We start from the raw sequence: 27,283 nt of genomic DNA, 5'->3' as shown, positions 1-27,283 counted from the left end.
AGGAAAGGCGGACGTCATTTTAGCAGAGAAAGACAGTGGGACCCGAGTTACAGCTTTTCATTAACCTGGAAACCACCTAGTTACATGGTTCATGGGCTGGTCTCAGCTCACTTGGAGGTAACAAAGGGTGTCGGGCGGCACTTTCTGCAGGGGGTTGTGTGCTCGGGGCTGCCCATCTGACTCTGATCAGGTTCCCCTTCTCATTAGAGAGCTGCAGTGAGCCTGCATTTCCCTTCATGTTGAGATCCTGTTACATGGAGCTCCACCCTTATAAACATGCATGCGCAAACATACTCGCACGTCTGAAAGAAGCGTCCCATCAACTCTTTTGCTTCCTCCCGGAGACGGAGGCCACGCCCTTTTCATGTCTGTGTCTGCCTCTTCTGTGCCAGTAAACGTTTTTCAGTTTCCACAGAGCTGGTGTTTGCAGCAGTCGAACCCAAAAGCGTATTTTCTTGAGCGAGCCACTTCTTTCCTGCCTCTGCTCACCCGCTGCACCCACACCGTCTCGCTGCGTTCTCCTTTTCAATTTCCTTTTTCCAGACTTCCTCCAGATTTAACTCCTCCCACTAAATATGACCTGTGCCTTCTGTTTTAGCATTCGTCCGCGGTTTCAGTTTTTCAGCAGCCATCTCAGTTTACCTGTGGTTGATTCGGCCTCTGCTTTGTTAGCATAAACTTTATTACATAACTGCCTCCTAAATAATGCCGAATCCATTGTTTTGAGCCGTCTTGTTTTCTTCAGAACTTCTAGTTTGTTGAGTGATTATGCAATGTTTAGTTTTAAAACCCAGTTGTGCATGTGTTTGGGGAAAAAAAAATATGTATTGAATTGTGCAATTCTGTAAATTGTGTTGTATGACATGGCTGTCACTGCTTACCACTAAGCCTGCCAGTAGCATGTTTCAGGCCTGATTGGAAAAACCTGGCTCTGGCCCTTGCTCACAGCAGTGCCCATGGTAATACTACCTCTGTTTAGTCACAGCACGCATGACAGTGTGAGCCCGTTGATGGGGGTGGTGCGGGTTTGGAAGGGATCTTTGATGAGTGCTTTGACCGATGACGTTCACTCTTCTTTAGGGAAGTGTGACGGCACTGAGGATGTGCGAAAGACTTCACTCCCGTCCCACCTCCTCCTCTGTTTACCCCCAACTGCTTGGTGAACCCATGTGCACTTAAAGAGGAATCCCTAACACACCCCTCAAACAGCAGGGCACAAAGCAGGAACAGCCTGATAGCTGATCTTTTCCTTGTAAAGGAGCAGGCAGGTCATCGGCAGTCAAACTGGCTCCTAATCCCCCCCGGCAATGTGAGACTTCAGGGCAAGACTTTACTCTCAGTCTTAAGACAAACACATGCCCAGTGCACATGCAGGATAAACTGAGCTCAGTCAGCGTGTTGCTGCATTGCCCCAGAATGAGCAAGTTGTGGGTCTAGTTCATGAGGCGGAGAGCAGCTTTTTTTTTTTTTTTTCTGCTGTGCAGAGTATTTTTGGCAGGATTAGATGGGATCTCTTTGCTTTCCAGTCAAACTCTCTTGAGTGATTACTCAGTTTTAATCATGCAAAAAATAGTTTGGCTAGACCAACTCTCCTGACAGATTTCGAATATTTATTGTCTACCTACACGTTAACCCAGTAAGCCACTATATGGAATTCCGACATATATTATCATAGATATTACATCGTAGTTTCAGCTCAGTGCAGGTTGTAATATAGAAAATGGGAGGATCGGCCAATATTCATGCTGGCAACAACTCTTTTTAAAAAAAATGTTATCATTTGTTTGTTTTCATGAATATTTTTTTGGGTCTATGCACCGCATTTACTGGGTTAGATTTAGGTACCCCAAACAGAAGCCCTTTTGATACCATCCATTCACTTATCACTAGAAAACCCATGCTGACATAATGCAACACTTCCATTTAGTAAAGCACAGGCAGACAATGGCGAAAGAACGTCTTTTTTTGTGCCAATATAGTGGAACACTGTTTGAAAAGGCCCATAGTTTGGCTCAAATTATACAGTGTGTTTATAGGTGATGCAAAAAATGAGACCCTATGTCCTTAAAACAGGGCAGGACAGTCACTATTAAGGATTTAAAAGAGAGAGAGAATTGCCTTAGAATATAATGTTGGATGCTGCCTTCATTCAATGTGAGGGTATAATAATGTATTTTGATGTTTGATAATGATTTTCTTATGATTCACGTTTGTTTTCTTTGAACTATTTGATATAAGAAAATCAAAAAGGACAGAAAATGAAACATTGCATCGGAGAAGGATTTAGACCCACATGTGCACGTCTTAAGTTTTTCAGCAATGGTGAAATGTGTACGCGCTTGTATTGTTTAGTACAACCGTTTTTCCCAAAGAGTGTTATGTGGCTTAGACTGAAACTACGGCCAGAGATGTTAGATTTCCATCAGGTTAACGAAACGCGCCTGTAAAAGAGGCTTATTGTGGATACCATGTAATTGCATTGGCCATTTATTTTCACCTTCTCTTGTTGGGTATCTAATAAAGACAAATGCCAGAAAGATAAACTTTAAAAACTCGAACCCATTACTTTTAATGTTGTGACAGATGTTGTTGTAGTTAGTCACAGATGTTCGACATGTAACTTGTCACAAATGGATTACTATGGAGATGGACATTTTTGCTATAGATAGAGGTATACATAAAAAGCAGATGTGCACATCAGTGTGATTATGGAGCACCTGTAATCATTATCATTGAAGGGGTTCACATTCCAGTACATTCCTGTACACTAATTACAGAGTAGAAGCATTTGATTTCACTAGACCCTGACTGTGCTCCAACCACAGTGCTGCCCCCCCGCTGCCCCATCTCAAAACTTACATGTATTTCTACATCCTCTAGCCTACCTCCATCGCCCTTTTTCCGACCTAAAGACAGCTCCTAACTAGGCCAAAAATGCTGCAGCTCTGTTCTTGAGCCATACGGGACCAAAGCTGGTTGTTTCTGATGGCACAAATCTTTGGTCAGTGGGTAACATCTCTCTTTAAATCATTAATATAGTCTAAGTAAAGGTGGTTGGTTTTTAACCCAGTGCCTGAAACTTAACTATGGTCTTCTACTCCTTTGTTGATGCACTTGTGATAATACTCCAGATGATACTCAAGTGTTAGACAGGCACTTAAAGGCTCAACGTGGTCTCAGCACAACAGCGGTCAAAATCTCTGCTGCGGGTTTTCGTCTGCCGTCATACTTCAGTCTTTCAGATTCCTTTTGTCAAGGTGCCGAGGCCAGCACAGGGACTCTGCAGCAGGTCCTTCTTTCATAGCTCCTCAACTTTGCCCGGTCCAATGCTGATTGACTTTCGCTTGGTCGTGTTCATATATCTGAACTTTCTGGATCCATAATTCCACTTCCAGGGCAGAAACTGACGGTAACAAATCCAACTTTCATCAAATCTGCTGGACAGGTGGTGCATGGCAGGAGGAAGGTCCCATTAAATGTTTATTCCAATGTTGCGTTTTTTAATTGTAATTTCTTTTTTTTTTTTCACAGTGCAGTTTTACAGTTGCCATATTCCTGGATTTTTATTTGTAAATTCCTTTTGTCCTCACCAAAAGTTGTACAGAGAAGCTGTACACAACACCGGTCAACATGGACCATCTTGCATTTCGGCCTGGAGTCGGCAGCTATTGAGCAAACATTCGCTAGCACGAGCTGCCGCTCACATTTGTAGCTCATTATTGGGATTTTCTCACCCGTTTGGATTGCGTGGTGAGCATAATACTCTCCAAACACCTCAGCCGTAAAATGGTTAGTCTTCTTTTCAGCCTGAGCCGAAGGACTCGGAATATTTAAAGTAACATATGTAGAGGAAAAATATCAAGTTGAATATCTACACAGTAAACTTTTGGTGTTGCTACTTTTTGAAATATTATATATGCATGCAAACCACATGAATGGCGCCACTGTGGCTCACATTATTTACACACTTGTTTACCAAGAGTTGTTAAGTTCTGGTACAATGAATTGCTTTTCATGGTTAGTTGTAAGTGCTTGTGTCGGTAAATACAAGCTCAAATACAACCTCATAGAGCCTTTAGACTATGCAAACTGTAGTTGCATGATCTCTAGAGGTTGTGAGAGCCACTTCGTGTGAATTTGAAAAGTGGCATCCATGGTGTAAACGGGTTGTATTGCAATAAATAATATATTATTACCTAACCACGTTTGGTTTCTAACCCTTACCTAATTATTACCGCCTAAACCCAACAAGGAACAGACAAAAGTTTGAAGTGTATTTACTGAACATATTTAAGAGGTGAAAAAGCAGTTTTCATACTTTTTTCTCGAATATGCAGTCGAGGGTTTTGTGGCTTGTTGAAGGAAAAACCTGAAAATGACATTTGCTTTCATATGAAAATGCTGGTGTGAGTCATATATCCCACCTGCTGTTTTTTCTAAGTGCGCTTAAATTAGTCATTTAAAAATGGCCATGTATGCTGGGTTGGTGTAGCTGGACTTGGCAGTGCTTTGCTTTCAGCACTCGACTACTCTGTTTGCCCACAGGCTGAACCTGTGGTGGCTGGTAGCTTTTACTCCTGGACCTGCTCCGTCCCCAAAAATATTCGTTTACTAAGACGGTGCCAGGCCCAGCAGACCTGTCACATCCTCCAAACATCATGGAGGTCTGGCCTGTGGAGCATCTGCCCATCTCTTTGCCTGTCAGTTCCCCAATAAGGTTTCCAGCAGTTGGGCAGCACTGCCTGGTGTCCTGGTTGCCTTAATTGTCTGATTTTTCATCAGAAGTTCCCGTTACACAATTTAGCACCTTCTGTTATGAAATAAAAATGCATAGACCAATATAGCTGCTACACATTTTGTTATGACGCAGAGATGCTGAGTGAAAATGGAGAAAGACAGACAGTCACAGTGGGCTTCTTTTAGATCCCTTTTCCCCCATGTCTGGCCGGATGATGGATTCTAACTTGATGATTGTGACAAATGTTTAATAAAAAGATAACATGGATATGGTGTGATTCCAGTTAAGAAAACAATAAAGGGACATTTGTTTTTAGCATGTGTGTGATTGTGTTATTGACACCTTTTAACAGAGTTCTGGGTTAGGACTGAGTCAGGACAGGGCAGTGTGGTAATAGTGCCTCTCGGGTGTCTCTCTGGACACATGCAGGGCAGTTGTCTTCAGTCTGGAGCGCACTGTGTTATAGCCAGTGGTAGCCTGCTGTCAGGGGAGTCTCCAGAGTCCTACAGCATTTCCTCACATCAAAGTGGCAGCTTCTGTCGCTGTCCAACTTCAGCATCTGACCAGGTCACATCACCTGCACCTCATCTGGCTCGAGATCGTCTGTCATGGCATTTTGTTCATGCTTTGATTTCTATGTTTTCTAAGTATGGAAAATTGGGGATTAGTCTTCTTGTTGTGTCGCTACTGGAGAAATGTTATTGATTTTTTAATTTTTTTTCTGAAAAAAACATAAAATGTTGTTTTTGATGTGTTCTTGCCCAACTACAGGAAGAGATTTTTACTGTTTTTCTCTTGTTGTCATGCCATAATTAAAACTGCTTCTCAAACTTTGCACCAATTCTGCACCATAATTTAGGTTAACAGCTTTTGGCAGAGGCTAAAACACCCCAGATTAATTACCCTAGAAATGTTTTCTGTTATCCAACCACTTACTGGAAATGATGGTTAGACTGCTCATTTTTTCCACGTATCTGACCAACATCTGCGTTAATGGCTTTGTGAATTTGTTAAAGTCCTTTCTGAACATACAGGGTGATCTGTCAGTCAACTTGTTTCTAATGCTCAAAACATCTGAGTATCAGTAATAGAGTGGCTCTGCCCAGTCTTTCCCTGTGCTGCTTTATGCTGCTCTTTTCCTGCTCTTCTCCAGTAACACAGTCTGATCGCAGGTCACAGGGGTCATAGTATATGAGCAGACATCTGGACCAGCAAACTGGTCCCAACATCACCATATAGGGAATCAGAGGAATCAGTTTTATTGGTGTGAGGAAGAATCCAGAAAGGCTGAGGGATGTCATAGCCCTTTTAACAGCAACAGTAACATCTCTATCCACGCCACGGTGTGTGCTCCATAGTCTGGGCTTTGCCAGACTGGGTTGGCGAGGATGAAATCCAACCTGGCCTGGCCCAGGCCAAGCTCTGACAGCCTGTCGTGTCACAAGCACCAAAAGTTTATAACTTCCCCTCTGCTCCCATCTTGCTTCTTTTTCTCTGACTTTTTTTCCCTATGCCTTCCTCCTGAGGTCTGCCTTTATTAGCCTCTTCTTGTCACACTTAAACACTTTTTGATTCAATACTCTTGTCATGCGTTCAATTAATTTGTTCTTGCTTTCTTTGCTCATGTTTCTTGCTCTTAGAGAAGAACTTATTCCATACTCATTGTTTTATGCTTTTTTTGGGAAAAAAAAAAAAAAAAAACGAACACACTTTTTACTCGGTAGAAGTCAGACAGCGCTGCAGTCAACAATCGTGATTCATAAACTCAAGTAACCATGCAGTCCACAGAGGATCCTTCAGTTACACTCTAAAGCAAGATTGAATGGCTACAGTCACAATCGGTGGATTCGTGCCATGTTGGATCATTTAGACCGGAAAAGTGGTCTTAACCTCATGTACCAATTCAATGGACTTTTACCATCTTTATGATCCTGCTCATTAAAATTAACTGTCTGGTTGTAAAAGATAGATTTCCTCTTTATGTTTCCTTCTGGATTGTCTTATGCACTTCAGATCTAACATGAGATATTGCTCTACTTTCATTGCTGCCCCAGTGTTTCAGCTTCTCTTTTTTCCAATTATCTCTCTGTTTTTGTCAAAGTTCTTGGCCTTCGTACAGGGAATTAAGGATTAAATGTTTTTCGCTCTATCGCCTGGTCCAAATGTGCACAGACACAGAAATCGTAAAAAAAAAAAGTCATACTTGGAAAAAATTGCACAATTTAGAAAATATTATGCTTGATTAGATAACTGGAAATATCCTGTAAATGAGTTGATCGCTTGTCTTTTTTAAAAGTTTCTTTTTTTAATTTGTCTGAGTAACTGTAAGCAGGGCTTCACATTCACATCATTCCTCTTAGACCCTAAACTTTACATAGAGCAAGTCATCAAAACTGCCTTGCTCTAAATGTTGCTGAGGGAATACTCTTCATTTAATAGGCCATATTTTTAAGAGATCTCCTAAAAAGCATGACCTGCCCTTTTACAAGTTGGCCCATCAAGCTTCTGCCTTTTGATCAACCTAGTAACCCACCTAGCCGTTCCCATAGGCATTTTTTAAAACAAGATCATTATTTAGCCTCACCTCAACATCTCAGCCTCACTGAGGTGACAGCTCATCTTGTCAGTCGCTGGTTCAAGCCCATTACTGCCAGAGTCTGGGAGCAGGCCTGGCCACAGAAGGCCCTCAGACACTCTGCTGCTGTCCATAAAAATACAAAGACTGGGGCTCTTGCCTGCCACTCTGCCCTAATTTACCTTTTTGACTTCTTTGTGGATGCCTAGAATTTGTTCTTTTATAGGCACTGGAGGTCAGATGGACGGGGTCTTTAGGATTATTTACCCCAGAGTGCTTGTCTTGTTCGCAGAAGCACCAGCCTGCCCTTGGCCTCACCCTCACCTGGGCAGCTCTGGGCCTGTAAAGCTCAAATACAGGCAGAGCAGGATGTGGGTGAGGGGGAAAAGCGGGAGAGGGGGAGTCTTGATGAACTCACAGATCTCATCGCTTCTGAATTTACTGTATCTCCATTTGCTTTCACTGATGATTGAATGATATGCTCCAAGCTTTGCATTTTAAAGAAGCCCCAGGGTTTTCCATGGGTCCTCTGTTTGTAGAGTTTATGATCTGCCTGGCAGAGTCCAAGGCCAAGTGAATCTGCCAGAGTCGTATAGGGGATAGCTCTCGTTCTTCTTCGTCCCACCAGTATATCTTCTTGCTCGCTAAGGCCTTGTAAATGGAAACTAGAGCCATTTTTCTGTAAACGTACCACAAACAGGACATTCATTCTATATTGACAGAAGCTTTGAGTCTTATTTTCCACTGTTTGTTGCCATGAAAAAGCAACATTAGCAACTTCCTAGCCAGGGGCCTGATAGTTTCCCCGCTGCCACAACTTCTTCTACTCCTCCCTATTATCTCCTACTCCCTGGGCCTTTCTGTTTGGTCCTTGGCTTTTATGGCAGGGTAGAAGAGGGCCATGAGGAAATGAGTTGACCCCAAGGTCACAAGTGGAGTCAGGGGGCTGGAACCGGACCACGGCCCTGCCAACCCCACTTTCTCAGAGCCGGTTTGGGTCGAAGCAGGGAGAGCAAAAAGAGGCAGGGGGAGACTGGGGACAGCGTGCCTTCCATCTTCGACCCTGCCATCATATGACTTTAATTAAGTCAGATTTGAATTTGTTTACAAGCCCCAGTAGTCTTAAATCTTCTGGGTCTTTGCCCTCCCTCCCATATCCCTTCTTTCACCATCCCCTCATACCTTGGGTCCCTCTTTTCTTCTTCTCTTTAATATGGTGTCAGACATCTATTTATTATGCTGTGTTAACTGGTTTTCAGGAACGAGTTACAAGCTATTTGGGAATCCGCCAAATAGGATTTGAGGGACACCCCTCTAAGATGTTAATCTGTTAGCGATATGAAAGGCCGCTCACCCCACTAAACTCCCCCTCCACTGAAACCCGGGGGCTCTTTATGGCCCCATCAGGCACCCGCATGGACGACTTACTGCTGACCTTGTGACCTGCCAGTTGAAGCCATATGAGGAGGGAATCTTTCTCTTGTCCCATTACCTCTTATACGCTTTACTTCGTTTTTTATTCCTCAGACTTGCTGACTTTTCTTTGTTAGTAGAAAAATTATTATAATTTTAAGTTATCGACTGTCACACATTGTTACCACATTAAACACTGCTTTTATTTCCTTTTTTTTAATCAGTCAGTGAAGTAATTATGTTGCTACTCTTTCATTTTTGGGATTGAAGTCCGAGACACAAAATACAATTTGATTTCTTATATTATCTTTACGTCTTATAGACAGATTTCTTTTTTCATCTCTAACTTGTCTCTCGTGTGAAAAATGTACACACATCTCACCAGCCTTTATTAGGTAAGTACCTGCGTGTTTGCCATACAACAAAAAAACGCCCTCGACTAGCCCCATCACATTAAAAATTTACACGTAACCGAAGAGCAGTTACAATTGGCTTAATGGCATGTTAGTTGCCGAGAAGCTTGCTGCAGAAGGCCCGGTCCTGGGGTGTTGGGTGGCTAATTGGATCGGTTGGGTTAAATAAATGTTTGAGTTCTCCCCTGTGCTGAGGGGGACCTAGTGTTAGGAGCCTCTCATCTTTGGAGAGAAGGAAAAAAAGCAGATGAAAGGGAGAGAGGAAGAAAATAAAGAAGGAAATGAGCTCATTAATGATAACATTGAATCTGCTCAGAGTGTATTTTACACACGCGTGCAAAGTACTTTGAGGTAACAAAAACATACCTATGGTAAAAGCCCCGTAAAGGGTAGAAGCTCTGGGTCAAAATGCTTGAAGTTTTAATAAAAACTGTGTCGTTGCAGGTTCCAAATCCAGAGAGGAGCTTCTGACCCAGCGAGCTACAAGAGCCTGGGAGATTGCTTCCGGACTATCTTCCGCAACGAAGGGTGAGTTCTACACTTAGAAAAAGGTTATGGACAAAGTAAAAAAAGAAAAAAAAACTGATGCGTTCAGTTTCTAAGGAGGATCTGGGATTTCTGTCAGAAGATTTACTGTTTTTCCTGCATGTAGTAAGGCTGTTGGTGGATAAAAACAAATGTCTTCAAAATACTTAAACTAGGCCATCAAAAGGCTATTTGAGGGGAGTTGTTTAGCAAACTCAGCTTCTTACGCAATGAATACAGACGCACAATAAAAAGACACCAAATATAAGACCCGCATAAAGGCTTTTAAGTAAACGGCTACGGGTGGCAGTAAAGTCCTAAATCCAGGGAAGCTCTGTCAGAAAGCACGAGTGTACCTTTAAAGTGAGCACAAGAGTCGATGAATAATTTAACTGTGCGTTGTTATTTGCTTGTTTTGTAGCTTTGAACGCTTTAAATAAACTTAGAAAGTAAAGGTATATCTTTGCAGTCACCTCTGTTTTGATAAGTGTCTCTTGTGGCTGAAGTGCTTAAAGTGTCACAGGTTTGGTTGCTTTAAAAAAAAAAGCCGGCGCGTCTGTCAGCCTGCAGCAATATCCTGCAGTAAACCCATTGAGCACAACTAATTATTCTCTTAGGGAAGAGCAGACTGAGCACGGGCAGTCATCCTGCCGGGCTCCCTCCTCCTCAGCCTGCATTGTGACAGGCCTGTGAGACAGTGCAGGTGTAGGAGAAAGTGGTTCCTACTTGCTCTGTTTACGGCGAGTCGACAGCTTTACTGCGGATATAAAGTCGATCTGCTGTGAGGTGTGAGCGAGCGCGTGGTGAGAGGGCGGTTAGTGACAGTTTAAAATCCTCTGTTTCCTGGAGTTCATCAGACACCAGTGTCCTGCTCCAGTAGGACACTTCATCCCACCACACACACCGTCAGTGTGCCATTTGAGACCTTTGTGCCTACTTGCTTTTTGGGTGTGTCTCTTGGCCTGCATGAATTTCCAGACAACTCTGCCACAATGAATAGCCTCTTAACATGAACGTAAACAGCCAGGTAACCTTAACACAACAGATGTGCCAAAGAGTCCCAAAACAAACGATCCACTCTCTTGTCAGCCAGTTATCTTTTACAGTATATTTTTGCTGCGTCTGTAATCACTCCCCAGTAGCACTTTGTGGATTACCTCCAGGCCAAACCACTTAGTTATAATTTATACAAATAGGGTTTGGCCCCGCTGTTGTAGAATTATTATTAAAAATAAACATTCTCAGTCAGCTTATGGCAGTACTCAGCTAACACCAGGCCTCACTCTCTCTTTGAGGTGACGAGGGAGGAAACCTGAGCTCCCAACTTGAGCTCAGTGATTAAACCGGTGGAACAGTGGAAGACTGGACACAATCATTAGACCTAAAGTATGTACACGTTAATACAAGAAGATATACTTTAACACCTGAGAACTGAAGGAATCTTTAAAACGTACCGTGAAATCATGCGGCTTTGCTAATAGCTGTGTGACAGTGTGAACTATGCTCACCGACACTTGGCTGCATGTTGCCTTCCAGGCCACGCTTCTTTTTCTGTTCCATGCGGGTGCAGCAGCACGAGCATGTGTTAAGTGTTTCCGTCTGGACTCAAACAAAAATACCCTTTTCTCGAGCATTCTTTGCTGGTGTTGTACCCAGCGACTGACTCGGGACCAAAAGCACGGCCGCAGAAATATCGACAGGACCAATCCATCACGAGAGAATGTTGGGAATACAGTAGGTCAAGGACAGGGACTGATATTTTAGAATTGGGGGGTGTGGGTTTAGCTCCACCTGGGACCACCCACGCAAAAAAATATATCCATCTGTGGAGGACTGAGGAGGTGCAGAAAAGCGCGTCCTGCAGATTACACGTGTTGCTACAGCGAAACTGTCACGGTTTGTATGAAGAGGCATCTGGTTAAAGGGACAGCCCGACGTTTTGGGAAACACATTTAATTCTTACCTTTTTCCACAAATTCGGTGTCTTTCTGCACCATTTTTTTTAATGTACTCAAAAAAAGAAAAAAGAAAGACAGACACTATTAACCAGTGACCTTTAGTTATGAGCTGTAGGGAGATATTGCCGCTCTTAAACCAAACCAGTACCCGATTTCTCAGCTAAGAGCCACATTTATTCTTGTGGACTGCCCCAAATTCAGCTCGACCAGATTCACCGAAATTCAACCCAAATCATGAAACGTAGCTTCTTGCTATCATAGCGAGGAAGAATAAATTGAAGTTAAAAAACTCGTTAAGACGTAGAAACGAGACAAACGTCTTTTTTTCCTCTGTGAATCCTGCCAAACTTTATTCTGCTGAGTCGTGTCTGTTAGTGACAATGTCAAGGTGGCAGTAGACATTGGGAAAGTGAAAATAACTGCAGAGGAGGCATACCCATTGTTTACATGATAAAATGCTCCCCGGGGTGGCTCATATTTCCTATGGATGACCTCAAAGCAGTGCTCTGAATCTGATTATTTATTTTTTATTTTCCTTTGCTCAGAAATGAAGATGCTTTGTCGCTTTTTTTTCTATATTATTTGTTGATTTGATTGTTCTTGTCTCTTGTAGTTCTGTCACTGACATACTCCTCTCCAGATGGATGGAGGCTGTTAAAAAGGAAAGGTTTATGAAAATGAAAGCCAAATTATACATACTAGTTCAAACAAACACAAACCTCCTCGCGGACTCACATCCATTTAGCTCCCACCTCGTCCCCCGCTCTGTGTCAGGAGGGCATTTGTTTAGGGAAGACAAAAAGGGGACTTAGTGTGTACTTTACATTGGCAATCAAATTAGGATTCAAATGATGGCCACTCTCTGGAGGCCATATTTGTTCTGTAACAAATTTCACTCCTTCCTCATCACCCGGTGGCTCCCCAGATTGACCACACCCGGGAAATCTGTGGCCACCATTTGCATGGACAAAGAGAGCAAAGGGAAGGGCCTTCCGTCTGACTGAAATAACTTGTTTACACACACGATACGAGAGATTGATTTTTGGCTTCTACGAAGGATTTCCTTCAGCATTAATCCCTTTGCTCCGGGATTATTCTGAGGGCTCGATTGCCCGGAGCCAGTACTGCCTTTGTAACGTATGTTGTTGAACGATACATCAGCAGAAAAGAGAATTTTTGATAGACTCAAAATAAAAAAAGCTTTTGATATATTTGATATTGATTAGTAATGAGTGTGGCAGCATGTGCAACACTGTGGCTCACTTTGCATTTGAAGTTTTTTGGACTTTGAGCAGTCTTCAGCAGCAGACTAGTTTAAAAAGAATAATACTTCTCAGCCTCTCCAGCAAAGTTTACTCCAGGGTTTTGGAAAGGAGGTTCAGACTGATTTCCAGGTTGTGGACAGTGAACCAGATCTTTACCCTTGCTGAAAAGCTAAGGGGGTCACTGTAGTTTGACCAGCCAGTCTACATGTGCTCTTCTTAACTTGAAGAAGGCTTACGACTCTGTCTTTTGGGGAATTCTGTGGGGGTTGCTGCTTAATGACCAGGATCTCAAGTCATAGTCAGGGAGAGGAGGTTTGCGTCTCTACTCTTTGCAGATGATGTGGTTCTGATGGCCTCTTTAAGCCATGACCTTCACTGCGCAATGGACTGGTTCACAGCCAAGTGTGAAGTGGCTGGAATGAAAGTCAGTCCCTCTAAATCTGTTGCCATGACTCTTCCAGTCCTGTAACAACTCAGAATCCTGCCATTTCCACAAATACTGAACTAAAGTAGTTCAGATCAGGGTTGGCCAAGAGGCTGAGTTCAGCGAACTATTTGACTAGTTTGTGGCGCGATGTGTGAACAATGAGATCATCTTTAACACAAACAAAACAGAGGAGATGTTTGTGGAATTTTGGAGGCCCAGGAGTAAGCCAAGGACCATCTTTAACCTGGGAGAAGAGGTGAAAGTAGTACGGGACAACAAATACCTTGGAGTTTAGCTAGAAAATGGACTTAGACCACAAATGCAACACTGAAGCTGCCTTCAATAGGGGATAGAACAGACTTTAGATTTTGAGGAAGCTTAGGTCCTTCAATGTCTGCGCCAAGATGTTGCATATCTGCTATTTTCTGCAGTCTTTGCAGCCATCAAAAAGTGACAGAAACATTATCATTTTCTTTTGGGATGAATATTTGATTTAATTCCTCTGGGTCACATAATCAGACTTCTCACAAATCGCTACCAAAGCTTATTTCAACTTTCTGAACCAACTTCAGAACTTTAATCTCCTGCATTTTTCATGAAGTAAGGAGGAAAACGGGAATATGGCAATATTTCTGTTAAACTGCTGCGTATTTACTCCTTTATCTTATCTCGACAGTTCCATTTCAAATGCGTTGTGGTGGTGTACAGAGGCACAATTAGGACTGCCGTGTGTAATTGTAAATATTTATGCTCCCTGTTTGGCTGACGACCCAGTCAAACAAAAAATCGTAATAATTTGTCTCGGGTCACTGCTGTTTATGGAGGGTTGCTTGTCTTCTGCGGTAGTCTAATCCCCCGTCATTGTCACGTTATGTTCAGTTGAAACGTGTGGCGGCAACAACAATATTTACACTTGTTCCCAATCAACCGAGATCATCTCTGATGACTTGCAGAGAGTGTTGCCAAAACAAAACTGATCCGGCTGTTCACGGGATACAGTAGGTCACGCCACATTGTACTGTCCACAGACGGTATGCACTTGCTTTATGCTATGTGCATCCCAGATGAAAGTCAATTCTTCCCTTTTTTTTTTTTTTTGCCACTTTGCTTTTTACTTTACTTTGATGAGACTCTTTGTTTCACCGTTCTTGTTTGGGGGGGGGGGGGGGGGGGGGGAGTAGCAAATGACTCACAAATAATAAGGGAACACTAAATTATTGTGACTGACTTTTTCCATGGAATACGCGTGGGCGTCATGTACTCCATGGAAATGGTTCGCTTAGAAATAAACAAGGAAGTTTGGGTTACTTTGTTGACTGTTCGCGCACTGATTAGGATTTTCTGAATTTTCTCTCAATCAAGCTTCAAGCTGGCACTTTGTCATTAATATCCCATGTAGCGTGTTGCCACTAAAATGCTTTTGTTCAACCTCTTGATCTGGATTTGCCAAATAAGTCAAAAGTGCACAAAAAGTCGTTCAAAGGTTTGAACTTGTTTGACCTGTTTCACTATGAGGCAATCCCTTTAAAACACTAAATAAGAATAATAATAGCAGGATGCAGGCAGTAAGATGTTGGCAATGACAGTTTAATGTCAGTGCAATGGGAATGCGTAATAGTTTCATGTAATTATGGGTTGCTGTGTTCGAAGACGAGTGCCCGAGCCAGTCAGAGTTTCACAAACAAAAGAAAACTATCTTACAACCCGTGAACGAAAGTTCAGTGTAATGTTTACAGAGGAACTATTCAAATCCGCCCGGTAACTGCATATTTCTCTGACTGAGAAGTTGCCCGACTTTGTCAGTTGAAGGCTGTGGGAAATGCATGTGTTTGCACTTCTAAATGTATATGAAACACCCTTCTTGCGCACAAATATCTTTTATTAATTACATTTAAAAAAAAACGAGCCAGGCACTTGTTTTTTGGTCTGGCTGCGTGAGTAAATAATAGTAATAATGATTATTTTTTTTATGAATTTTATAGTTTGGTATGCAAAGTTTTTTAAAGTTTCTGAACAATTAAAAAGAAAGGATTATTAGTGTGTAAACAGTGTATAAATATAAGAAAACAATATAACCAGACGTCCATTTAATCTGTAAATTTATGTCTAATCTGTGTAACGCACATCTCGTATGTGTAACTCACTGTACAATTTTATTATTTTTCCTGGCTCCGAGTACACTTTAAATCATGGCCGGCAAAGGCTAACTACCAGTATGACTAAATTATACAGTTACCCTCTTTTGAAATGTCCAGTATATCTTATGCTGAAAAGCACTCTCTTAAATCATTTCCTCATCATGTACCTGCTGAACATGTTTGCTTGGGTTTGTGGTTTAAAAATATGTCTTGGTAGTTACGTTGCCAAACAGCAGTTTCATACTTGCAGTTTCCGTTTTGTAAGCTGGGTTTTGGTCCTTTTCTTCTTCTGTGGCTCAAACCAGCGTCTGGGAAAGGCAAAAGGTCTGTAACGAAAGATTGTGCAACACGTGTTATGAGTTGAAATTGGCCGATTTCAACCTCAAAGAGGGCCTTGACAGAGTTGCTGATCGTTGTATGCTGCTTTGCTCTTCTCCACAACGGCTTTATCCAGTCTGCCTCGAAGTAACGTGCCTTCCTTGAACGTGCCTTCATGGATGGGAACATATTTTCACGTTAAGGCTTCCCTCCCACGCTCTCAAAACAAATACAAACTTTTGCCGTATGATTCAGGAAAGTGAGACACAACGATTTCAGATTGTCCTGCTTTTCTCCGTCTTTGCTTTGCCCGTTGTGGTCTTTCAAATCTAAATGTTGTTTTTTTTTCTACAAGCAACTGAGCCGCCATACACAAACCCTCAATTTCACGGTGAAATCATCAGATGTAAAGTTCTTGTATCGGTTTGTCTGCTCAAACACTGCAGTATTTGCAGTAGTTGCATTACTCCAATCATATGCTTATCTGATCACTTATGTTTAAAAAAAAAAAAAGCTTTAAAAAGTTTATAAAAGCACACGCTGAACTTCCATTGCACTTAAGGGGAAAGATCAGGGAAATGCATTGCTATTGGATTGGGAGCTTAGACTAATGAAGGTGTCTAAATGTCTGCATTATCTCTGGCATTGAGGAGATGACATCACCTCTCTATCCAAAAAGTTAGAATTACTGTTTAACTTAATATGCACATACAGTATTTGATCTGTGAACTCACACCAGCAGCTTGGAGCACCCCTAAACTTTTTGCCGTGGAATGGCAATACTAACCACTGGCATTCATTGGCTTCTATTTACTTCTGTACAATGTGAAAATCTCTGAGCAGACATATGAAACTAGCTTGAGTTGTGTTATCCATTGTCAAAGTCATGACGTGTCTTGTTAGATCCACCTTCTTAAAGCTGGTGCAGTCTGGTCTAGTGTAGATTTACTTTAGTTTTGCTTAAAGCACTGCGCAGAATTACCTGATATTTTTAATCTAAAACCAAGTCTTTTTATGTCTTCCAGATATAAATATAACCCAGTATATAACTTGGAAAGTTATTTCAGAAGCGTGGCTATGTTAAATTGTTGTCCATCTGCAGAATCTTTGGCTTCTACAAAGGAATCCTGCCTCCAATTCTGGCTGAAACCCCAAAGCGAGCAGTCAAGGTAAGATAAAGGATGTGCATGTCTACCTCTCAGGATGTCATTTAACGCTCAGGATCTGGTTTCGTTGTGAGCTTCTCCACAGCCATATGAAAACACTCAAACTGCAGTTGCTCTGACATGGTACACATGTGATGATTAAACAATGCCCTCTACAGTGTCTGCCTCCTCTGTCTCCTGTTTGCTCTGTTGGCCAACCAAATATTGACTTACAAGCATTTACAGCAAGCCACCTCACAAGTGGCATCTTTTGATATTTGCTGGAAGGTTTGGTATCGCTCGCTTTACACTGACATATAGTGGGGTGACGCAGATGAGGATGGGAGGGGGGCACAGAGGGAGCCCGCTGCCTGGCGTTGAGCTGCTCCGTAATGAGATGCTGGAGACGAAGTGAACTTTAAAAATAAGCTCTCACTCTGAGAAGATGGGGTAATCGCTCACACAGTGAACAAAGCTCGCTGATGGTGAGAAATTTCTGGAGCAAAGACTTGAGGCAAATTAAAGCTCGAATTATACCGCCTCCGCTGGCATTTTGCTCAGATAAACAAATCAGTGGAACAGTCTGCTTATAAGAGGCTGCATTAGAAATTCTAACGAGACTAACGTCTAAAATTCACAGTATAATTCTTCATGTGTGAGCTGAATACATACAGAGTTCATTTGATGTCCCCTTTTCCTCATAGGAGCTTTAAAGTTAGACGCATGTGTCTATTTATGTGCATGAGTGTCAGTCAGTGGAGGTACTGAGACTGTCTGGCTGTTTGTTCATTCCTGATCCTTCCCTTGCAGTTTTTCACCTTTGAGCAGTACAAGAAGTTGCTGAATTTGACGCCTTTGTCTCCTGGCGTGGTGAGTAACCCAGCAGAAACACCTGAAAACACTCTCACTGGGGAAAAAAAACATAAACGCACACAAACGGAACAGATCAGGAACCATGTTACACCCAATGTAAAAAAAAACAACAAAAAAACCCCACTCAACTGCCAAAAGCTTTTAAAACAAAGACAAATGCCAAAAATAATAATGCCTGCCAAATTAATTCATGCAAATGCAAATTTTCCTGTTAGCGTTTAGTTTTTTATTCCTGTTTCAAGAATGCATGAGTACATTTAGAAGGATAATTATTGCATCACTCATTTGACATTTGTTTTCTTTCCACGGCCACTTACCTGCTAACCAGAGCACTAGCATATAGGTTCTGCTAACGCGAGGCTGAAGACGTTTGCACAATTCAGCGAGTTTACTTTTACCGTGACGAAAACGTAACATTGCTTTTCTACCCAAGCATTGGATAGGATGAAAAGAAATAAATTTAAGCGAGGATTAGCTAACAAAAGCCTGGATAACACTTTTGTTCAGTGTTAAACCCTCGATGACTAACGGACATACTGAAATGTCAAGAGTATCGCTGATGTCTAATGAAAGTAAATAATAGCCTGTGAAACTTGGTAATAGCTAGACAAAATGCAATTTACTCTTTGATTAGAAGCTTCAGCATGATTCTGAATGCTGTTTTTTTTTTTTCCTCTGAATCAAAGCCAGGAAGTTACAGTTTTGCTTTATTTTAGGAATTAGATGTGTGTTTTGTAAATTGTCTTTTGCGCACTTTGAACCTCAGCTGTAAATTCAACACAAACACGAACTAAAAGCCTCCGTTGGGTTTGTCCGTCTACACTTTGTTTGACGTGAATTGAAACAAGATTATTGTGACTTCATCAGATAAAAAAAAATGAATGAAGTCATCTAAAGCAAATGAAAGTAGTTTGAAGAAAACAGACAGGACCCCAACAATGTGTCTGCACTTTTCATCAAAACTGTAGTTTTTGCATAATGTTAACTACTACTGCAGTAATACATATTAGGAATATGCTCATATTGCTTTATCAGAATATCCCAGCTATGTTGGAGATCAGACCGTGGAGCTGCAAACTGCAATCACGCTGCATGACAGTCTTTTGACATTTCTGACATGCCAGAAATCCATCCAGTCATCTGTCAGACTCACTGTTGATCGTTCAAGCGTTAAACTGGTGTTATTAGCTCCCCCTTTCACTGCATGTCAGACAGCAATTTACATGGCAGAAATTTGTCCCGCTTCCAAAATTCATCAGTATCATACTTTTTTTTTGCCCGGCGGTTGTGTTTTGCTCCAATGAGTGTACGAACACCTCCACCTTATTTTAAAGTCAAAACCGATCAGTAAAAGTCTCATTGTCATTGTTTCATTTCAAAACATGTTCGCTGCGGTATTTTTTCTTTTCCTTGTTAACACGCTCCACGGTGCGTTTGCATGGCAGTTATTATTTCGGGGACAGGTTACACCACAGCCCTTTGATATGTACGTATGTATTTGCTGAAACTCTAAAGCAAGGCAGATTCGCATTGCTGGGGTGTGGTCACCACACACCAGCTATTCAGGTGGCGGTCCAGTGTCAGCCATGATGGATGGCTTACCTCCAAGTCGGTGTCAAAGCTGCTTCAGCAAGGCGAATATCCTAGGCTTGTTTTTGCAGCCATTGGAGGAGAAATGTTTACTTATCCCATCCATCATGCTCTCTTCACCCACCTCTTACACCTCCTTCTCACTGTTTTCTTCCTGCCCTTCCTCTTCCTCAAGTGCATCCAACCTTATATCCCCCAGAGGCCTGCGCGTATCAAGTGCTGTAATCACATCAGATCATTAGTGCAACTGAATTACAGATTGGCTCTGAATGTCTCTGTCTGTCCCCTATTCAACCTGGCACAGCTGAATGCTTTCGCTCTGATTAATGAGGACACACACATTAATAATACAAATAGGGAATTAAAACGTGGCTGCCTGGCTGTGTAAACACTGTGAGGCATGTCTGAGAGGATGGGTCCTGCGGCTCTGACAGCAGGATAAAGATGCAGGATGAGTAATGAGCTATAGACACGTTCACGACATGTTCCCATTACGCCTCTCTATGAGCATGCGAGTACTCACATGTGCACTCACAGACACGTACACGCAGAAATATACAGCCCACTGCAAGTATATACGGTGGTGCAACGTTCACTTTTATTTACGTTAGATCCTGTGGAAGTTTCAGTCTTTACGAGGAAGACTTGAATTAAAGTTTAGGGTTTTTTTCAAATCTCCTCGTTTAGAGTCTCTAATTACCATATTTACTCACAGTCCTACTTCCTCCTTTCATTCGCCTTCCATTCTCTCCTATCTGTCATCTAACATCTTTGCCAAATGATAACATACACAGGTGTCTTGTTTGTCCTCAAGCATTTGTCAAGCAACAAAAATGCAGGCCATGACAAAGACAAATACTCAGTTCAGACAAAAGACTCCAGGAACAAGTTCTGAAAATGGCACAACAATTTTCCCCTGAGCTCTTATGGCCTCGACATGTTGGCAGTCTTCTTTGTCTACAAACGGATTCTTTATTCTGCTGTGTCTGATCAAATATTATTCCAACGTCCTCGGTTCTAAATCATGTCCATCTTCCCTTCAGGCTCTGTCTGTAGCAGGGCTTGGCTCGGGCTTGACCGAAGCTGTTGTCGTCAACCCATTCGAAGTGGTTAAAGTCAGTCTCCAGGCCAACAGAGATTCCTTCAAAGAGGTTGACTGAATTGAAATACTGTCTTAACATGTAGAGTTTTGGTAAATTTGCACATTTCCCTCCCAGCCCTTTGACAAGTCCTTTTTAAATTCTTTCCATTGCAGCAACCCTCTGCTTTTGCACAAGCAAGACGCATAATTAACTCAGACGGTTTTGGACTGAGGGGCCTGAATAAAGGATTAACATCAACACTGGGACGCCATGGAGTTTTCAACATGATCTACTTTGGCTTCTACTTCAATGTCAAGGATGCCATTCCTAGCAGCCAGGTGATATCCCATACAAAATCTGAGGTCACACTCTGACCTGTCAGTGACAGACACACCTTTTAAACAATTTTTATTCGACTTGCTATCCTTGACTCTACTAAAATTTGGCTAAACTCAGGCTGTTTGATACTGGTATATCCCAGCCACATTGCTAGAGGAGAATTACATGTATTTAACAGTATGATTACTTGCACGGCAAGGAGGAAGCAAAAATCAGAGAGGAGATTCTTAGATCAGCTCGGCTAATACCTCGTCTGTTTGCTCTTCATAACATCCTCAAAGTTTCAGATTACACATCCGGCAGTGCCTGATAGCCCAAACAAAAGTTAATTTTGTTTAATGGAAACGTTACCATACGCCAGCTCCACATGTACAAACTGGAGCATTAGATTAACTCCAATGAACTCCAATGAACTAATTGGAAGCAGACAACGGTCCTAGGCCAGGCTCTGCTATATTTTCTACATTTTTCCACTTGTACATGATGTGCGTAGAACTAAGTGGTCATCCTCTGAATGATAATTATGTGGCCGGATGACTTAAATAGCTCCCTTCTTACATTGTGGCCATTGCTTTTGGAAGTGATCCATCTATATGTACATAAGAGTGATCCTGTTTGTAGGAGGCTAACAACCACCATTGTTGAGGCAGTAAAGCATAAATATTATGGCTCCTGACAACTTGCAGGCTGAGCTGATCGTGGCATTTCTCCAAAGTACTTTGGGCAGCAAGCTGAGCAATGAGCTTGCAACTCATACATGTCAGTAGTCAAATTCTGAATGTCGAGCGCAGGCTTCTCTTGCATGGACATTTGAATAGTGTCTAGGCAGCAGATAGCATGCTGCTCCTCACCAAGTGAATGTGTGTGGAGATGTTTGCTTAAGGCTGTTAGGAAGTGGGTTGATGGGTGTACTTAGACCGCGTCTATGTACCACCCTCTCGTCCCCTCATCCCACCTGAAAAAAAAAAAAAAAAAACAGAAGAAGTGGGATTAGCTGTTGTTTTACCACGACTTTCAGGGTGTCCAGCCACTTGAGAAAGGCCTGGACCAGCGAGGCTGCTGTCATTTGTAAAAATATCCTGGCCAATTAGCTGTCAGAGCTCTCTGAGTCTGGGCTTCTTTGGTACAGTAATACCCCTGTGCCGAGTCACAGCCCAATTACCCAAATTGTCCCCATATGCCTCCCCAGTCTGCCTGCATGAACCCTGTTTATAAATCCTGCGTCTTGGCTCCGTGAAGAACATGTGCTTCTGCTCAGCCAATCAGAATCCTGCACCACAGTCAGGAAGCACTAATCTGCCTCCCGCTACCATAAAATGATGAGGGCTTTCATGGCAGCTTTGCAATCATACGCTCCGGTCCTCTCATGCTCCCTCTCACTTTCACTCATGTACGTATACACATCATAACTCAGGTTTGACTATCAACTTGCTGTCTTTTCTTTCTTTCATTATCATTTTTCTACGTTGAGTGGCATAAAATTTAACACTTGGTGCACACTCTGGAAATGTTTCAACCAACATTCTTTTTTTTTTTTTTTACTTTTCCTTACAGGACCCTATGTTAGAGTTCCTGAGGAAGTTTACAATTGGCCTACTGTCGGGGACCATCTCCTCCTGTGTGAATATTCCCTTCGACGTAGCCAAAAGCCGCATCCAAGGCCCCCAGCCAGTGCCAGGAGAGATAAAGTATCGCACCTGCTTCCAGACCATGGCACTGGTGTACCGCGAAGAGGGGTATGAACGGGGGGTGGGAGATAAGTCGAGGGGTCCTTGAAACACTGTCACAAGTTCATCCAAGAATTAATGAACCACTTTGCCTGTTTTGCTTGCAACTGATAGTTGATTATCTGCCAAACCAGCTGTCAAAGAAGACAAATGTACCAGCTGCAGCTACAAGTTAGAATCCTTTTATAGTGTGGTGTGAGTTTCTATGCTAAGTACAAGGGAAGTTGACGCAAAGCTGTGATCCCCTGCATGGAAACCAAACACTGATGTTAGATTCTGGGCTGTACTCCCCACTTGTGTAATCATACATTTCTGTAGTCTATGCTAACTGTTGACATATTTTCAAGCCTCAGAGAACGACATCTCCAAATGGAAGCTTGAAGGAAAGATGTGTGTTATGTTAGGAGTGGCCCCAGGCGTTCCACTTTCCCCCATGCAGCTCCACTAGACGAGACCCTGCGAGATGTTTGTAGTTAGTGGATGTTAGTTTGTAGTTTTGGGGGGGGGGGGTGCTGCGAGAACAGCACTGAAACTTTGTCGTCACAGGGGTGCACGAAGTTTGCCCCCTCTGCCACATCCAGTCCCCTTCTCTAACACAACACAGTCCCAGCTAATTAGTGGTCCCTATGGGAGACATCGTTAAGCAGACCCTAACGAGCCGCGCGGCGCTCCACGGGTCAATCTAATCAGACAGAGGGGCAGGGAGGAAGTGGGTCGAGCCTTATTAACGCCATCAGTGGCGGGGGCAGGGAGCGGGACAGGGAGCACGAGGCAGAGGCAGGCAGCCACTGATCACCTTGAATGCATTAAGAGGCAGGTACTTGTCAGTGCTAGCCGTTAATCCCTGATGGGGTGACAGACTGGCAGGCCTGCAGACAGACGGACAGCGAGGAAAGCTCTGGCATTCTCTCTCATTCATGCCTTCACTAGCAACAAAACAATCGCATGCATACTACAGGCATGCATGCAATGGTAGAAGGACGTGGGTCAAAAAGGTACAAAAGTTAAATCATCAAGTGTGTTATGCATGATGATCCTTCTCAGAATAGTGTGTTCTATAATGTAGAATTGTAATTAATTGTTTTACTATGTCAGTCACTTTCAAGTTGCAGCTAGTTAAGGGAAGGCTGATTTTAATTACTGGGGACTTTCTTCCAAGGTATCTATAAGCTCTTAGTATTTGTCAAGCGTTCAGAACATGCAATCATCTTTTGGCTATTTACATTTTGCATTGACAACATGACTCTACAAAGTGATTCATGTTGGCAAATGTGGAGGAAAAATTACAATATTTTGTTGTGAATTCTGGGGGAATTTAAGTGTCAAAAAAGTCATCAAAACTACTTGGTTTTTTTTGGTGCAATACTTTCAGCTTGCGTGCATAAACACAGCAATTTTTAAACTGAAATGTTGTCAAAGTTTTGCTAATTTTGCTAATTCAAGATAACATCTTTTATCTTATAGATACTTGGCATTATACAAGGGGTTGGTTCCCAAGATAATGAGACTTGGACCAGGTAAATGAAAAGATATTGAAACCATCCTCATACATACTACACACAAACACAAACACACACACACACACACACACATATAAAAAAAATAAAGTCATAAAAATAAAGTGGTGGAATGGAATTATTGTGAGACAAAGATACTCTTTTTTTATTTTATTTTTTATCAGTGATTACATGTATATTTAAAATGTGTTTTTATCACATAAATCTCATTTGCTGCAGCAGCGAGGTCTTTAAATCTGCGTTTCAGATACAGTGACATTGAATAACGCTTTCTCTTCCAAGGATTTGGCTCACGTCTCTTACTTCCATGGAATTAAAGGCTTGTTTCTTGTTGCTTTCTCTTATGTTCTGTTGCAGGTGGAGCAGTGATGCTGTTGGTCTATGAATATGTGTCCGGATGGCTACAGAGTAACTGGTAACAAAGAAAAACGATGAAAGGAATCCCACAATAATGCCTTGCAAAACTGTGCCCGTCTGACCAGGAATGTTAAAAGACCGGTGGCATCAGACCAAATTAGTTCTTCAGAGGTTTTACTCTGACTACAAAATACCAAAGAAAATAAAATTGGACTATGTGTAAAGAAATGATCACAGTTTGCAATGATTCACAAACTAGTTTAGTAACATTACTAAACATTAAGGAGTCATTTTGGTGACATATCACTGAGGGGGATCTACTGGCAGAATTGCAATAAAATAGGATAAGAATAGGAATGACCATGTTTTTGTGACCATTAACAACAGACAATGTGAGTCCTTTTCCTTTGAAGCCACCTTTGTAGCATTGTCCTGTTTCAATGAGTCTTTACTGTTTTTTTTTTGTTTTTTTTCTAATTCGAAGCAGTTTGGGTTATCTCACACGAGACCCTTTTCTCGTTTTTTTCCATGTATTCATGGGCGGTGCTTAGATCGAAAAATGTGATGCCAAATGCTTCTGTCCACCAGCCATAGCTGAGCAAATCTGACTGAGAAACCCGGTGCCATATGTGGGGTTTTGTTGTCACCGCCACTGACTGAGTCACCTTCACGCGGTCCCGATGAAGCAGACTGTGTGAACAGGACGAATATTTTGTGATGCATATGAAATACAGTGAAATGTTTTGGGATTTTTAATGTTGAAATGACACAAAGCTCCAAGAACATTCATGTTTATGTGACGATTTCTTTTTTTAATCCATCTTTGGTAGTAGTTGAACTTATGCTCGAATAAGATCTGTCTGACTTTGTAGACCAGTTTTTGGTCTGCAGCCGCTGGATTATCCATCTGTCTATGACTCCTGTAGAAATAACAGTAAATAACCCTTTCATCACACTAAAGACAAAGACTGTAGAATGACAAATATGCAGCAATGTGCACGCATACAGGCTGGTGCCAAATTAAAGGAAAAACCCACATAAAGAATTTCAGGAATGTGTTGAGCTGCCACATTCTGCCAGAACAGCTTGACTGCATTGGGATTTCATAATCATCAATCCACTGAGTGATCGTTCATGGTATAGATGAAGAGATTTTCATTCAGTAGAGAGATCCCTTCCATCAGGACGACATTAACGGTGGATATATTTGAGTATCCGAAAGAAGGATGCATTAATAATGAATCTGAGGATACAGAGAGATACGCACGCATATTATAAATCATCATGTCAAAACCAAGTGGTGCTGATGACAGCATATACAATGAGTGACTTGGACAATATGGACTTACATATTCCCGCACATGCAAATCAACCTTCCCTCTCCCTCCCCAGGCAGGTTGAAATGGACCTAAACCGAGATGCTCTGCACAGGAGTTCAGGTTTTTCCTTTAATATGACACATTTCTGTGATCGCATCTTAGCACTTATTCAAATTACTGCTGCGTGCTTTGAATTGAATCAAAGCACTGCAACTAACGTGCTTCGTGTACTCCTGATGAATGCCAGTTTTATAATGTCCTTCATTTCGAGCTTTTATTTGTGAAAAGTTGAATTAATTTGACATTTTAAATTTAATTTTGGACATTTGTGTTCATGTATTGGTTAAAAAAATAAATAAAAAGGAAAAAAGAAAGTGATCCCACTTCGTCAGTGTGTGTGTGTGTGTGTGTGTGTGTGTGTGTGTGTGTGTGTGTGTGTGTGTGTGTGTGTACACACGTGCGCCTGAGTGTGTTGGGGGTGGGTTACACATTCGCTTGTCCTCTAATAGTAGGTTTGTGTTGTCACGTGTTTGTCTTCGCTCGGAGCGTTTCAGCTTGGCGTTGAAATAAACGTATCAGCTTTCCTCAGTTTACCAAACCATGAGCCCCCTTCTTGTCGTCCCCCCCCAACCAGCACTTTGTTGTTTGAGGAGCTGTCAGCTGAAGAAGCTGTATTAGCCAGTTGAGTGTCAGTCTTTTCTCTCTGTGTGCCACAGAGTGGGAGCCCGAGTACAGCTTTAGTGCAAGCTGAAACAACAAGCTGAAGAAATTCAAATGCGGCTGCACACATTCCCCTCCTCCCCCAACATCCAGTCCATCTCTTCCACAAATATGCAAACGCACACACACCTGTTGCACAGCCGTAAGTGTAGAGGCTGCTCTCTTAAGACACTTATCATAACCTCATGTGGTGGTAGCTCATACTGAGCCACGTTGGCATTTGACAGCCATCCTTAATGTGGGAGTTTCTCTGTGCCAAAGTGGAACGGCTCCTGCTTTTTACCCAGAGGCCCGCGGTGACAGACTAACAACTGTGGCTTGCAGACTGATGGAATTGTTAGCGCCTAACCTGTCCTTTTTTGTAATTGAGTGCTCAAAGTGGATGTTTGTTTCAGACCTGATAGTTTGGAACGTGTGATTGTATTGCCGGTAACCAAGCAACAGAGCCAGCCCTTTACCTGAATTCCCTGCACACATAAATCATCAGCAGCAGAAAATCTTCTCCTCTTTTTCTTCACACCCTTTTCGGTGGATTTTCCTCGTCTTCATCTGGAACATTTCACCGTGGTGACTCCACTCTGACTAGCCTGCAATCTGAGCATGGCTCTACCTGTCTGCCCGAATGCAAATGCTGTTAAAGATTAATATGTATTAAAATGTCCACCGTTTACACGACATGTAAAAATCACCGAGCCGTGCATGCATACACAAAGGCGTGGCGGCAGACATGTTGTGATTTTCACTGCCCCCCCCTTCCTATTTTAGAGGTTTTGCTCACCTGTCTGCTCAACATAGTTGTTTTAACACATTAAGAAAACACTCTGGCTGTCATCAGCTTCTCTTA

The 27,283-nt window shown here is 42.2% G+C and overlaps 1 protein-coding gene across 2 annotated transcripts in view; it reads left to right on the top strand.

The window, feature by feature from the left end:
* The window catches only part of slc25a21 (solute carrier family 25 member 21), a 79,603-nt gene extending 54,735 nt beyond the window's left edge, over nucleotides 1-24,868 (top strand). Inside the window, exons 4-11 of one of the 2 annotated variants that reach the window (XM_072365080.1) lie at nucleotides 9,584-9,667; nucleotides 16,873-16,939; nucleotides 17,726-17,785; nucleotides 20,422-20,529; nucleotides 20,634-20,798; nucleotides 22,354-22,535; nucleotides 23,991-24,043; nucleotides 24,401-24,867. In XM_072365080.1, the coding sequence (XP_072221181.1) occupies nucleotides 9,584-9,667; nucleotides 16,873-16,939; nucleotides 17,726-17,785; nucleotides 20,422-20,529; nucleotides 20,634-20,798; nucleotides 22,354-22,535; nucleotides 23,991-24,043; nucleotides 24,401-24,462 (781 nt within the window). In that variant the 3' untranslated portion in view covers nucleotides 24,463-24,867. Of the gene's footprint in view, nucleotides 1-9,583; nucleotides 9,668-16,872; nucleotides 16,940-17,725; nucleotides 17,786-20,421; nucleotides 20,530-20,633; nucleotides 20,799-22,353; nucleotides 22,536-23,990; nucleotides 24,044-24,400 lie in introns of both variants that reach the window. The other variant, XM_072365081.1, reaches the window with a different exon arrangement.
* The last annotated feature ends 2,415 nt before the right edge of the window (nucleotides 24,869-27,283 follow it).

The sequence above is a fragment of the Leuresthes tenuis genome, unplaced genomic scaffold, assembly GCF_036924035.1.
Source record: "Leuresthes tenuis unplaced genomic scaffold, fLeuTen1.0.hap1 SCAF_15, whole genome shotgun sequence".
NCBI classification, from domain to species: Eukaryota; Metazoa; Chordata; class Actinopteri; order Atheriniformes; family Atherinopsidae; genus Leuresthes; species Leuresthes tenuis.
The sequence above is the reverse complement of the archived record's forward strand: the minus strand, read 5'-3'. Positions and strand labels throughout refer to the sequence as shown.